Source organism: Squalius cephalus (assembly GCF_949319135.1).
Source record: "Squalius cephalus genome assembly, chromosome: 24".
Lineage (NCBI taxonomy): Eukaryota > Metazoa > Chordata > Actinopteri > Cypriniformes > Leuciscidae > Squalius > Squalius cephalus.
In genome coordinates this window covers 20,568,944-20,583,424 of record NC_137145.1, presented here as the reverse complement: position 1 = coordinate 20,583,424, position 14,481 = coordinate 20,568,944, and the positions used below count along the sequence as shown (strand labels likewise).

The 14,481-nt window shown below is 38.4% G+C and overlaps 1 protein-coding gene across 1 annotated transcript; it reads right to left on the bottom strand.

The window, feature by feature from the left end:
* Window positions 1-8,740: 8,740 nt before the first annotated feature.
* On the bottom strand, window positions 8,741-11,561 carry ywhah (tyrosine 3-monooxygenase/tryptophan 5-monooxygenase activation protein, eta polypeptide). Its single transcript, XM_079860889.1, has 2 exons — window positions 11,343-11,561; window positions 8,741-9,792 (listed from the first exon to the last, which is right to left on the bottom strand). Exons 1-2 carry the CDS (start codon window positions 11,427-11,429, stop codon window positions 9,139-9,141), a joined length of 741 nt encoding a protein of 246 aa, XP_079717015.1. The 5' UTR covers window positions 11,430-11,561; the 3' UTR covers window positions 8,741-9,138.
* Window positions 11,562-14,481: the final 2,920 nt, after the last annotated feature.

Below are 14,481 nucleotides of genomic sequence, written 5' to 3'. Positions count from 1 at the left end.
AATATAAATTTTTATATGGAAAACTATATATCATTTTTTTTATTTACTTCTCAACTATACATTTATGCTGTGTTTTTGTGGAAATTTTGAAGTTTTTTAACTATTTACTGCACAATTACATAACTAGGCCATAAACTGGCTCATGAAAAAAGATATTTTAAAGAAAAAATCACTTAAATGATGATCTTAATTAAATCTAAATAGTTTTTGGACATTGCTCTATGTGTTAGGGATAGAATACTGACATCTGCTGGTTTGTGGAAAAACTTTAGAAATTATAATTAAAGAAAGAAATTGCAATGACCACATATATCCAATAGAGGGCCATAGAGACTCATTCATTTTCACTTCATTTTTCTTGATGCTTAAACTTCTCCTCACAACTTTATGATATATATTTTGTGAATATTTATTTAAACATTTTGAAATACATAAAAAATATGTAGTTTTGTCAGAGTTATAATTTGTTGTTGTTTTCTGATATATTTTGAATTATCTTGCTTTTGCAAATTATTATACATACATTTACAAGTCACCACTATGACATGACTGTAGTATGTGTGTGTGTGTGTGTGTGTGTGTGTGTGTGTGTGTGTGTGTGTGTGTGTGTGTGTGTGTGTGAGGGGGACGGCAAGCTTGTTCCATGTTGCATATGTGACATTTTTCAGATTTATGCCAGTTTAGTTGATTTTATTTGCCAATTTCTATAAAAATGCTCTCTGTTGCAGTGACATACGTGTGTGTTTGTGTGTGTTTGTGTGTGTGCGTATGAGATAGAAAGTTCATTCCACTTTGGGTTTATGCTCTAGGACCAGACCTTGATTTAAATGTAAATTTTTTTAGATTTATGCCAGTTTTGTTTATTTTATTTGCCAATTTCTGTAAAAATGCTCTCTGTTGCAGTCACTTACATGTGTGTGTTTGTGTGCGTGTGTGTGTGTGTGTGTATGAGATAGAAAGTTCGTTCTACTTTTTATTTATGCTCTAGGACCAGACCTTGGTTTATTTGTAAAAATTTTCAGATTTATAATGGATTTACTTTTATTTTTTTGACAAACAAAATTTAAAAAAGTCATTTTTTTCATTTTCCCATTCATTTTCAATGTGGGGTCATTTTGACCCCAAACACCTTAAGTGGTACTTTTTTTTTTACACACCTTTAGAACAACCAAATCAAGCCCAGTTTTTTTGTGCATGTTTAGATAGATTATTTAGGAAAAGTCACAGAGTTTCATGCCCCTGCGATGAAGGTAACACTTTTAAAAAATGAAGGAAAAGTCCATTGGGGTCATTTTGACCCCAAACACTGATTAAGGGTTAATGGGATTCATTGATTCAGCTAAAGATCAACTACTGCAATTTATGGTCCAGGCATTAGTCTACACACTGAAACACTGGTTATAAGGACACCCTGATGTGCAAAGTGGCATTGCAGCTTGAAGACAAAAGAAAGTGAAAATAGCAGATGAAACATCAAACTAAATTTTGCATACTGGGCTCCAACACTACAGATGGATCATTTAATGGATATGAATCACCCTTCCATCCTGAAGCGATACAACTGGCAAAATCTATTCTGTTCTGTTGAGAAAGTTGTAAAGGATTGCTGCTCAGCGCCTGATTAAAAATGACTGAAAACTGATTTACAGTGTATTTATTCTTAATCATGAAAATATATTAATTATTATCATTTATAATTTGTATAATCTAATTACATACCACATTTAATTACCATTTAATTCATACTTCTGCGTCGTTGTCTGCGTTGACGTACAATACACATGCAGAGGGAGCATGTGAAACCCGAGAGAGGGTTTCTAGCAGACCAATCACAGCACTTGCGGTCTGTGTAGAACTGGCGCGTTGTTACATTTTTGCACCTCAGGGTACGCCGAAGGCTACGCGTGCTACACACAGCCCACGACGTAGCTACAGCGTGAGTTTGACGCAGAAGTATAAATTGGGCTTTTAGTTTGCAAGCTAACAGTTTAGCTACTAGCATTAATGTAAGAAAAACGTGTTGTCCGAAATCACAGGTATTACATTTGGTTTGAAACTTGCTTAGTGACTGTTAAAAAGTACTTTCTATATGAATGTGTGTAGTTTGAATGACACTAAAGGCTTGTTCGACTTCATGCAGCTCTGCGCAGACCGATCGGCGGCTGACTTAAAGCAGTGCATGCCGGTTAGAAATTTTGTCCGACTTGATACAGCGCCGACACCACGTGACTGTGACGTATACCATCAAAGTACCGCGAGAGCGATTGGAGAGTAGCCGGAGAACTCAGCCAGTGCAGAGCCCGTCATATTAGACATTCTCTGGCCAGTGCAGCTTCTCAAGAGCGGCTGCACGAGGGCTGATGACGACACAGCTGTTCCACGATTGGCCGGATTCACTGCATGACAACGATCACGTGTGTTTCGTGTTTATTCGAACACCTTTACTTCCTCTAAAGCTCTCAAATCAGTTTTTTATAACAGTAAACACTCTTTTCATGTCGTTGCGATGTTATATTGTGTCATGTTTATCAAATTAAAACTGATTAAAAAACGTAGACTCCACTTCATTGATAGTAGCTTATGTTGAACTTTATTCTTGTTCAAACAGACGCTGTATGAAGCAGTACATAAAGTATTGAATGAAAATGTCTCTGAAACATCTATTATTTGGCAAATATTGCATTTATTTCACTTCAGCTGTGGCAAAGTATGCAAACACCACGTGAGCGGTCACTACGGGAACCAGAAAGTGTCCGACTTCACGTCTCCGTTTGCAGCTCCTCCCGCCTGCACACGGCTACTCTCGCCGATCGGTTACATCCAGCCGCAGCCGATGTCGAACACACCTTTATTCTCTCCCGTGGGAGAAGGGTAGTCTGTGTCCCGCAGTATTACAAACCACGCCCCTGCAAATTCGCCTACTACAACACCTCCAGCGAAGAAACAAGTGTAAATGTCATTGACTAAAACAATCTTTTCAAGTAAATTCTCTTATATTTTATGTATGAAATGTTTGTCGAGCTTTTATTGCTTTCGAATCTTATTATGTATGAAATAACTGCTAGTAGTAAAACATTAAATAAATTATACTATCAAATTAATACAGACTCATGGTAATTATAGCTAAAAACTTAGCCCCCACCTAAACCTTAACCTAAACCTACCCCTTCCATAATTATTTTTATTTTTTTTTTTTTTTTTTTACTGTAGTTTCATAATTAAAATAGGCCTACTTTAAAAACTAATGAAAACAAACAGGATGACAACGACATATGGCGATCTACGTTATACGATTTGTATACCTTATCAATGTGATGATACTGAAGCTTAAAAAGCGAGGAAAGTTAAGTAGAAGAAGAGGAGTACTTGGTACTAGTGGCGACATCAGCAATTTCAGATAGAGGGGCTCTGATAACATGGTGCAGGTATGACATCACTTTGTAGGCCAAAACCAGGGGGCCAATGTTTCATAAAACATTGAAGCTTCCCCGGGGGCCGCCATTGATTAGCAGACCCCCACCTGCTGTTAGCACTCCATTGACTCCCATTCATTTTGGCGTCACTTTGACAGCGAATAACTTTACATCTGAGGCGTTTAAAGACTCCATTTGTCCATTATTTATTTCTAAAGAAACACGAAAATGTATAAAAGGCTCCATTACCTTGTATCTTACGTTATGGCCCCGTAGAAGCAGTTTTTGTAAAAATAGGCTAACGATTGCATCATAACCACGCGACTCTCTGTCGCACAGTAGAGAAATTACCGTATGGACAGGAGGAGAAGCTCGCGGGCAATCAGGGGGACGTGGAGACAAAATGACAAAATAATTAATCAGAATACTTAGCAAAAGTTGCTCCTGCTCCTAGCTCATGGACAGCCCCTACTCACGCTCTCCGTCTCTGCAAGTTTCGGAAGGGAATGATTCAGATTTCTCTTGGCACAGAAGACAGACGGGCTGTTCACGTCACATCTACATCGTCAAGCTCAGTTTGAGTCTGCGCAGTATGCTCAGCCATCAGGAAGTGAGTGCTTCTAATTGACTTCACTTTTCTCCAGTGAATTCAATGGGGTCGCTGTGTCCATTTCTTACTGTCTATGGCCAAAACGCGGAAGCGAGTTGCATTTTAGCACTTCCGGTTCTATCGTCCCGAAGTCAGTGGGTTTTTTTAATGTTTTTTTTGTTAAATGGCTGAAATAAGGTCTGTGGTGAACACAAGCTCAAGATATTTTTAGGTTTTATTCTACAACATAAAGTACATCAGTATTACTCCACCCGTGATTTGTTTGAGGCTATTACGTGTCTTGAAAAAGGCGGTTGCTAACAAGTGGCTAAATGGGACTACTGAGGCAGTCGGGGACATTAACCGTCATCAGGCCGAAGGTAAACTCAGTCCACTTTTACAGCATCGTTATGCAATTATAAAATTGTGCTCTTATAAAATAGACAAACTCAAATGTTCTGGGAAAATGTGTTTAGATAAAAACTGAAAGAGTTGTCGGAAGCTTAGTGATGGTGACGTTGAAGTCGAGCGACCGTGGTGTAGTTCGTTTATAGCCTAGCTTTAGCTTTTTACTTCTGGCGACTGCATTTAGGCTTCAAAAGTTGTGTTCATCAGTGAAAATTATCTTGATGGACAAAACGTGCAAGTAAAAACTTTTGTTGATCACAGAGATTGTTTATATGCGATAATTCAAAAGCCTATGGGAAAATCCTATTGAGTTTTTATCGAGGGAACCAGTGTGATGCTAACTGCCGGTTGGCCTACTAAGTGACGTCATACCTGCACCACTCTATTGCATTGTAGGGGGCGTTATGTTAGCTAGTTTGTTCATTACCTGCTTAGCGATGTGTTTATGCTGAAATATAATTAAATAATGGTTTGTATGTTATAAAACATCTATAGCATGTCATTATGTGTAGTGAGTTGGCTCACATAATTTATGTTTCGCACATCAGAACTTCCGTTAAGGGAACATATAGTGAGCATCTGAAATCGCATACTTCCCTACTATAAAGTAGGCGAAAAACAGTAAGTGACAAAAGGATGTCTGAAATCACAGTATTCATAAAAGTACCTGGCAAAAAGTACCCAGATGACATATTACTTCTAGCTAAAAACCTGAAGAGTGCCTATGGTGAACTCTTTACTGTCCCATGAGGCCACGGAAGAGAATTTGAGAATGGCAGTGAAGCGTTTTTTGGTTAGCTAGAACAAGATGTCGTTCTACATTTTTGATTGAGGAAGTGGGATAGGATCTTTCACAACAGCGCTAGCATGAGCCGTACATGCCATGACTTAATTCTTAAACTGAATTTTAAGGTGTCCTTGTTACAGTGTAATTATACAGTTAAATATTATACTGAGCAGCATTAATTAACATCTGCTAGCAGAAACTAACAGGATCGTGCTAATTAGCCAAATGTCGAGCCTTAAATGCTCTTTTGGTACACAACAAAGTTTAACTTTGATAAACACTTGGCATTTATTCATGCTGTATAAGCTTAAATGTAACATTTATGACTATAACAGAGCAATAGCCATTGACGCTGTCGAAACGTCATTCTTGGGTGTATCAACAAGGAAACTGCATTTTTTTTTTTGCCACTATCTTTTAGTTCATTAGATAACCACATTTTTCTTTAGAAACTTGCTACAACACTCTGCATGTGCGGTTAAAGGATCAATCATTAACCAATGATGCCTTGAACATTTTCAGGTTCAGATAGTAGATTATTATATGTCTTGTTGGTTATATGACGATACCATTTGTTGAGCAGCCAAATCTCAATGTTCTCTATGATCTATCCTGTTTTTCTTTTGGAAATCTAACAGGGAAATTCATAGTTCAGACAAAGGTGCACAGATTAAAGTTTGGCTTCATCAACTTCTCAACAATCCATTTGAAATATCATCATATCTCATCACAGCCAAGAACATTTATCTTTAAGATGTATATAATCATAAACACCCAACCTTCTGCACGGCCTTCATCTTATTCACTATTGTACTATTATAAATCGATCATACAATGTAACTCCTGCATATCACTGTTTATGGTCTGTTAAAGACATCTCTTGCCAGAATTTTTGCATAATCAAAAACAGCAAGATTACACTGACCAATGAGCTGGTGACTAATGGGTTTCTCAGAAATTGCAACAAGAGGCATTTTAATGAATTCTAACGTTATCAAAATAGACAGTAAGTTCGTAATACACGTCTTCTATCAACATCTCCACCCCAGAAACACCTTTGCTATGAAGATGTCACGTAGGTCATGTAACAGGCTGTTGAAAAACTTTCATACCATTTTAAAAATGTCATATGGTGCAATCATCATGTATAATCAACATGTTTTCCTTGCACCTTGAGTGCATCTTAAAAAAGGTAAATTGAGGGACTCAAACACAACTATTAAAAAAGGTTCAAACATTCACTGATGATTGAACTGATTTTGAATTTGAATGGTTTTTTTTTTTTTTTTTGGTTTTTTAACAAAATAAGAAAAATTTGGACATCTTCATCCTGTTCAAAAGTTTCTTTTTTTTTTTGTCTTGTGGATTATATGAAAACATTTTATGTAAAATATCTTCAGGACAGTTCTAAATAAAAAATAACATTTTGTATGATCCCTCTTATTTTGTTAAAATAATTAACATTTTGCAGATTCTGCAAGGTGAATGTAAACTTTTTTTGCATGACTATATATATATATATATATATATATATATATATATATATATATATATATATATATATATACAAATATCATGAATTATTATTAATTGATTAATATCATTAAATTTTTTGGGGGGGGGGAGTCACACCACATGACATTTTACACCCTGAACTAACTTTGGCTTGTCATAAAAAGGTAAAATGATCTGATATTTTAAAAGACTTATTGACCTTTGCACACAGTCATGAGGCTCCACAGCAGTCTTCTAGTCTGATGTAATTTCCTGTTTCGTTTTTTTCCCTGCATGTTGGTTGGACCTCATGACTTTATTTTTGGACCACATGACTAAGTTTTTCAGATATTAATAAGAAGTTTTGTTATTTTTTTTATTTTATTAGTAAAGATTGATCTCATCAAGGATTTCTTTATTTTAACAAGGCTGATTTATTTATTATGATATCAGGGCAGTTGTCCTGGACAGACTTCGTTATAAAATTAATTTTAATTTAGCTTCATTTGCCAACTCTATTTCACGAGAAAATGTATTTTACAAAGCTGCAATTTCGTACAAATTCCAACAAAGTGATTCATAGGAAAATGTACGTTTTGTAATAAAAGAATGTAAGCATTAACCTGCTACCTCTAAACCAAACTCTCAGTGTCGGCAGGTTGTACAAAAACATATGAATGAGATCGAGTACGAAATTGAAATGTGAAATAGTTACGAATAGTCATGTGATTGAGTTGTGAATGCAGATTATTGTTGCCTATAAGCAAGAAAACCAATATTGTTAAGCCATGTGTGTGTGAAAGAGTTCAAAACAGTATAAAGTTGATAATAAATGTGTGTAACCATAATAAAGTGCCAGAGATAAACAGCATTTTGCGAGTTCCCATGGTAAGCAATGTCTTTAATGTCATTCTGTCATAACCTTGCATATGTAATCCTAATCAAAAGACTCTTGATCACTGCGTCTCACAACAGAGTGTCGCCCACATTTTGGATGACGACATACTGTTTCGAGATCAGCAGGTATACACAATTCACAGGGCTAGCAAGGTGTACAAGGTGAGATTGGGGAAACGACAGACAAACACATCTAAGCAGTGATGGAGGTACAGATCAAAGACAAGTGAAGAAGAACGTAGTAAGCTGTAACATTAGCACTATAATGTGCCACATTCTCAAGATGTCATCCTGTAATTAGTGTTACAGAGTCTCTGCGAAGATCGAGTCCTTACAAGTATACGCTAAATAAATGTCACGTGGAGGCCAAGGGCTGTATTACAGTAGCACCTTACCTTAGAGTCCTATCTTATCTATCCTGTTTACTATCCATGGTGATTTCACTTGGGAAATTTAACTTTTTCAAATCTTTAACCAAGAATTAAGATAGGAAGTTTCTGTAATACAGCCCCAGTAGACTATCAGTGACTCGTTGTGGGAGGAAAGAGGAGAATCATATACAGAAAAAGAGGGTAGGAGAAGAGTAGGTGGGAAAACAGAGTAAATGAGGGAAAATAAACACCCCTTTTTCACCAAAATGGTCTCAGAACCAGCTTGAGTGCAGAACAGTGACATAACTGACCCCTGGCAAAAAAACGTTCCGCTTGACAGTCTTTTTTTTTTTTTTTATACGAGTTTTGAGAATATATATATATGCATTCAAAGTAATTTGATTCAGTGTTTTAAGGACATCATGACAAATATATATACACCGTTATATATTTTTATATGCTGTGTTTTGAGAATAAGTTTGAGCATCCAATTTTAGCATCTTTATATCATAAGCAAGCAATATAACTAACAAAATTAATAGGATTCAATTTGCACATATAATCTAAAATCATTCATATTTTTTATGAATCTTTTAGGAATAGATCTGAACATCTAAAGTAATTTAGTAGTAGTCAATTTGCATGTATGATATTAGTAAATAAGCATTTCAAATTTGCTTACGATTCTCACAGGTGGTAGTAAGAATTGCAATGCATTTCACATTGCAAGTAGTGTATAAGGAATAAAAAGGCAATATGTGTGAACTGAATGCTTTATACATTTTGTTTTAGGGGCTAGTTTTGTTTTGCGTCTTGTATTTGTTTTCGAAATTTTGCTGCTGACATGTGACATTATCGGTTCCAGGTTCGAGACAAGCAGGTTTTAGAGGCCAACGGCATTTTTCCATCCCAGAACCACCTTTTCTGCAGTGGAATGGTTCCAGATTGGGTACCAGCATCCTGTTGGCGGAAAAGGGGTAAAACAGGTGAGAGAGCGATCAAGGGTCTGAAGTGCTGCCCTGAGGAACCAAAGAAGAGAATTGAGGTGTCACAAAGAGACGAGGAAGATGCAATGGAGAAGAAAGAGAGAATGAAGGAGCAGACAGAGAGAAATAAGACTGCAGAAGAGACAGACGGGTGCTACTACAGCTAGAAGTGAGAGCGGACATGGCTGATCTCTCAGTTATTGGCTTCCCCTCCTTCGCTGTCCTGCTGGTCGCTGGTCCACAGGGTGAGGTTGTCCCGCAGGAGCTGCATGATGAGCGTGGAGTCCTTATAGGAGTCCTCGTTCAGATTGTCCAGGTGGCCGATGGCGTCATCGAAGGCTTCCTTGGCAAGCTGGCAGGCCTGCTCGGGTGCGTTTTGGATCTCGTAGTAGAAGACGGAAAAGTTGAGCGCTAGGCCCAGGCGGATGGGATGGGTGGCCGGCATGCCCTTGCTAATATCGAAAGCCTCTTTGTAGGCACCTTCGGACGATTCGACGGCAGAGGCCCTCTTTTCGCCGGTGGCCACCTCGGCCAGGTACCGGTAGTAGTCGCCCTTCATCTTCAGGTAGAAGACCTTGCTCTCTAGCTGGGTTTCGTCACAGTTCTTGATGAGGTACTGGTCCAGCAGGGTGAGAACGTCTTGGCACACTGACTCCAGCTCCTTCTCGACGGTCTCTCGGTAGACACGCACCAGTTCCAGCTTCTTCTCATTTCCATCTGCCGCCGTCTTCTGCTCTATGCTGGATATTACACGCCAAGATGACCGCCGGGCCCCCACCACGTTCTTGTAGGCCACCGAGAGCAGGTTGCGGTCTTCGTTGGACAACGGCTCGTTCAACTCCGTGACCTGATGGTGCAGAAGGTCAGATGTTGGATCAATAAACGCAATTATGTTCGCAACGTATATTTGTTTGAAATTGGGACATTATGGTGCTGTACAAAATCTATCAAGACCCTGGATAAAGGATAAAGCACAATTTCTGTTTACAAATATTTTTATAGAATAGAAAATGTTTGTTTGACCTGGAAGAAATCCTTAAGGTATTTGCAGCCAGAATTGAGATTTAGACTGTTATAATAATAATTAATAATATAGTGATATTAACGAAAAAGGCTAATATTGAAACCCAAACATTTATGATTACATTATTTCAAATTAACATCATGTAATTTATGATCACTGAATAAGATTTTACTCTCAAACTGAAATTTTGAAAGAAATATTTTTGATGGCATGACTTTTCCAGGTCTGAGTATTTTAAAATTCCTTGACATTTTCAGGTTTACCATGACCAATGTCAAACAGTCAAAGTGGCATAATAATGACAATATCTAATCAAAACAGGTGAGTAGGGTAATGTTGCTTACATTAGTAATGGAAAGAATAAAAAAAAACAATACACTGAAAAAAAGCATCCGTGTCCTGTTTGACCCACACTGAATGACTGACTGACTGACTGACTGACTTTCATCCTTTGTGCTTAGATGTCAAACCAGACAGCTGATGCTGCACTGCTAGCTCACATATTGAGCTTTATTTTGACAAAAAATTAACATGAGCTTTTGAGACAAAGTTTCAAAGTTTTATCTGACTGTATAACAGCGTTCATTGTTTAAAACGTAGCTATTGTAGTTTTTATCCCATTTTCGCAGAGACACAGATACACAATGGATGTGGATGAGGGTGTCGTCATATCGCCGCCTATGTTCATTCACTGTAACGACAGATTTGCTCGATACCGAACCGAAACCTACAATTTATTAGCATTATGTAGCGTCATCCCCCCCGTTTTTGTCAGTTGATTACTTATCATATATCTTAATTTTTTAATGCACATTGGTTTTTACCCAACATTTAAAGGTTTAATTTATACACAAATGAAAACCATTTAATTATTTTCTCACCCACATGTCGTTTCACACCCGCATTACTTTTATCTTTACAACAAAAAACCAAACGCGAGGTTAGTCAGAATGCTAGTGCTAGTTACTGACAGTCTCAGTCACCGTTCACTTTCACTGCATCTGTTTTCCATTCAATGAAAGTGAATGGTGACTTAGACTGTCATTCTGCCTAACATCTCTCCCTTTTGTGTTTCAGGGAAGAAACAAAGCAGTGAAGGTGCAGCCATATGAAGGTGAATACATTATGACAGGATTTTCATTTGAGGTGAACTAACGTTATCCCTCTAACACTGCATATTTTATATATAACAAAGAGATGCTCGTGACAGTAGCGAAAGCTTCTTTAATTGTACAAACTAGAAATGCACCCATATTTGAGCATTATTAAAAGAATAATAATTATTAAAAAAAAAACTCAATGCATATATTATATTGCAATCGTCACTTAAGGACTGATTGTGCATGAATGCATGTATATTAATAATAACCCACCAGCTTCATCGCGGAGGCCATGTCATCATAGCGCTCCGCCTGCTCCGCGAGACGGGCTCTTTGGATCAGTTGTTCCCTATCTGCCATCCTCTCTGGTCAAAGGCTGTCGGTTCGCACCGGGTTCGGTCGTTGCTCGGCAGACCACACTGGTTGTGCGAGAGAGAGCGCGCGCTCCGGTCAGCACACAGGCGCGAGCAAAATCTGGAACAGCCGCGCACGTGAGGGTGGAACGGCGAGCCAAAGGTTGAAGGTGCAGATTTATATATATATATATATATATATATATATATATTAATGTCTATATATTTTTGTAACGCTTTCTTTCCCCTCCCAGCCCTCGATATCCTCCAAGTTTCGCCCGAATATTACTATTTTTTCTTTCGACTTGTGGGGTGCTGCTGCTGCAAGCGTCCTGTCAATCCCAGCGAACAGGGTGGAGGGGGAGCTGGAGGGGGGGTGCGCGCACTCGCTCTATTTCAGGATGACGTCATTTTCTAAAAATAGCCGCATGCCCTGCAGCCGCGCACATGCGCAGTGAGGTTTGCTGCATTGTTCAATGCAGCGGCAGACACCGCGCGTGCGCGTGAGAAGGAACTCTTCCGCATTCAAATGAAGCAATGTGCTTCTGTTTGTCCAAAAACTGATGATGATAGGATAATGGGATGCATGGACATACCTCCTTAGCATTTTTTTTGTCCAGACAACATGAATGGACTGATGTGGACAGACAGATACGTATTTTCAATGTGAACAAAGGTCAAGTATTTATCCGTCCACTGGCTGATGTCTCTGCAGTGTTACTGCTGAAAACATGCAGTTACTGCATTATAACAGTGGGGTTTAATTCGATCAATTTGACCTTGGGGATAATGTAAAGAAAGTTGGATCTAATATATCTTTAATTTGGTTCAAGAATTCAACTTGTGTCCCTACAGATTTTACTTTGATTACCAAAATGCAAAGGTGTTTACAGATGTGCATGACAGACAGTTATAACATTGAACATACTTAGCTCCTAATTCTCAGGATATTTAAAAACAATTTACACCAATCTAAACATTGGTTATGAAAATGTACATCAATGGGGCCAAGTGCTAAAAAAAAAATGTAAGACCTGATATTAAAGGTAGGGTAGGCAATTTCGTAGTGGCTAGCAATAGCAAGCTAGCGTTAAAAGCATTAGATCCCACCCTCCAATGCCACGCCTCCTTCAAAAAAAAATGAACGCAGATAGTAGTAAAACAGCGCAGCGCTTCTGTGTTGTACGTCACACGTAGGCTCACTATTGGCCGACGCTGTTCATGTGTGTGATGCGTGTGACGTATAACACAGAAGCGCTGCGCTGTTTTACTATGTGAAAAAACTCGTGGCCCAGAGAGAAGGAATAGTGGAATAAAGTCGTTATTTTTGTTGTTTTTTTCACACAAAAAGTATTCTCGTCGCTTTATAAACTTAAGATTGAGCCACTGTAGTCACTTGGACTATATTAACGATGTCTTTAATAACTTTTCTGGGCCAGCAAGTTATAATGTCTTAGAAGCCTATGGAGGAGTGATCCAGCTCTCAGATTTAATCAAAAATATCTTAATTTGTGTTCCAAAGATGAACGAAGGTCTTACGGGGTTGGAACAACATGAGGGTGAGTAATTACTGACAGAATTTTCATTTTTGGGTGAACTAACCTTTTAAACTACCTCATGTCTCAAAGCACATTACATTACAATAGTAATGAACATAACTTACAGAGCTTTAGTTGTACCACCTGACATCTGCAGATTCATTTCGGGGTCAGACTTACAGAGCTTTAGTTGTACCACCTGACAGCTGCAGATTCATTTCGGGGTCAGATTCAGTTGATTGTGTTGACATAGAAACGCATAAATCCAAAGACGTGAACAGCTCCAGATGGACGTCATGGGTTGCCATCTCGTAATTACGGTTACAACATAACTTGAACACAGCATAATCGTTGTTTTGATTCAGAAAGGAACTGTAATAGGCGGATGCTGTTTGTTTTTGGTGCTTGGTGGCTGTCTGTCAACAACTCTGCATAGCCTTACGGAACGTGCTGATGATGTGTGATGTCTGCATGAAGGTACAGCGGGGGAAATAAGTATTGAACACGTCATAATTTTAATGGTGTGCTCCTCGCAAGATTTCTGACAGAGGAGTGAAAAGAATAATCAGAAGAGTTGTCCAAGAGCCAAGGACCACTTGTGGAGAGCTTCAAAAAGACCTGCAGATAGCAGGTACTGTGTTCTCAAAGAAAACAGTAAGTAATGCACTCCACCGCCATGGCCTGTATGCACGCTCACCACGCAAGACTCCATTACTGAAAAAAAATGCATGTTGAAGCTCATTTAAAGTTTGCTGCACAACATTTGGAAAAGCCAGTGAAATACTGGGAGAATATAGTGTGGTCACATGAGAGCAAAATTGAACTGTTTGGATGCCATAATACACACCATATTTGGAGGAGAAATGGCAGTGCACATTACCCTAAAAACACCAAACAACTTGATGTTGGCTCTTGGGACAACTCTTCTGATTATTCTTTTCACTCCTCTATCAGAAATCTTGCGAGGAGCACTGGTCGAGGCAAATTTGTGGTGAAATGATTGTCTTTCCACTTCCGTATTATGGCCCCAACAGTGCTCACTGGACCATTCAGAAGCTTAGAATGGCGCCTATAACCAATGCCATCATTATGTTTTGCAACAATTAGGTTGCGAAGGTCTTGAGACAGCTCTTTGCTTTTACCCATCATGAGATGTGTCTTGTGTGACACCTTGGCAATGAGACCTTTTTGTAGGCCATCATTTGGGACTGAACCAGCTGTTATAAATTTCCACTGACAGGGGGCTGGATTGCTTTTTAATTACTGTAAGTTTTCAGCAGTTGTCTTGGCTTTCCATGCCTTTTTGCGCCTCCCTTTCTTCATGTGTTCAATACTTTTTCCCTGTGTCATTTCACATTATTACACATAACTTAATTTCTGAACTTATTTTTGTTTGTTTCTTTGTTTGTATGGCTTACTTGGGTTGTTACCAACATCTGGTGAACATTTCATGTCAATAGCACCTGTGGAAAAATATTTACTGAGAAAAATGATGACGTGTTCAATACTTATTTCCCCCGC

Excerpts from the sequence above, each read along its gene's own strand:
- ywhah (XM_079860889.1), bottom strand. The coding sequence starts at position 11,429 with ATGGCAGATAGGGAACAACTGATCCAAAGAGCCCGTCTCGCGGAGCAG. Across the intron at positions 9,793-11,342 it reads TGGCCTCCGCGATGAAGCTG|GTCACGGAGTTGAACGAGCC; the intron begins GTGGGTTATTAT and ends CTGCACCATCAG.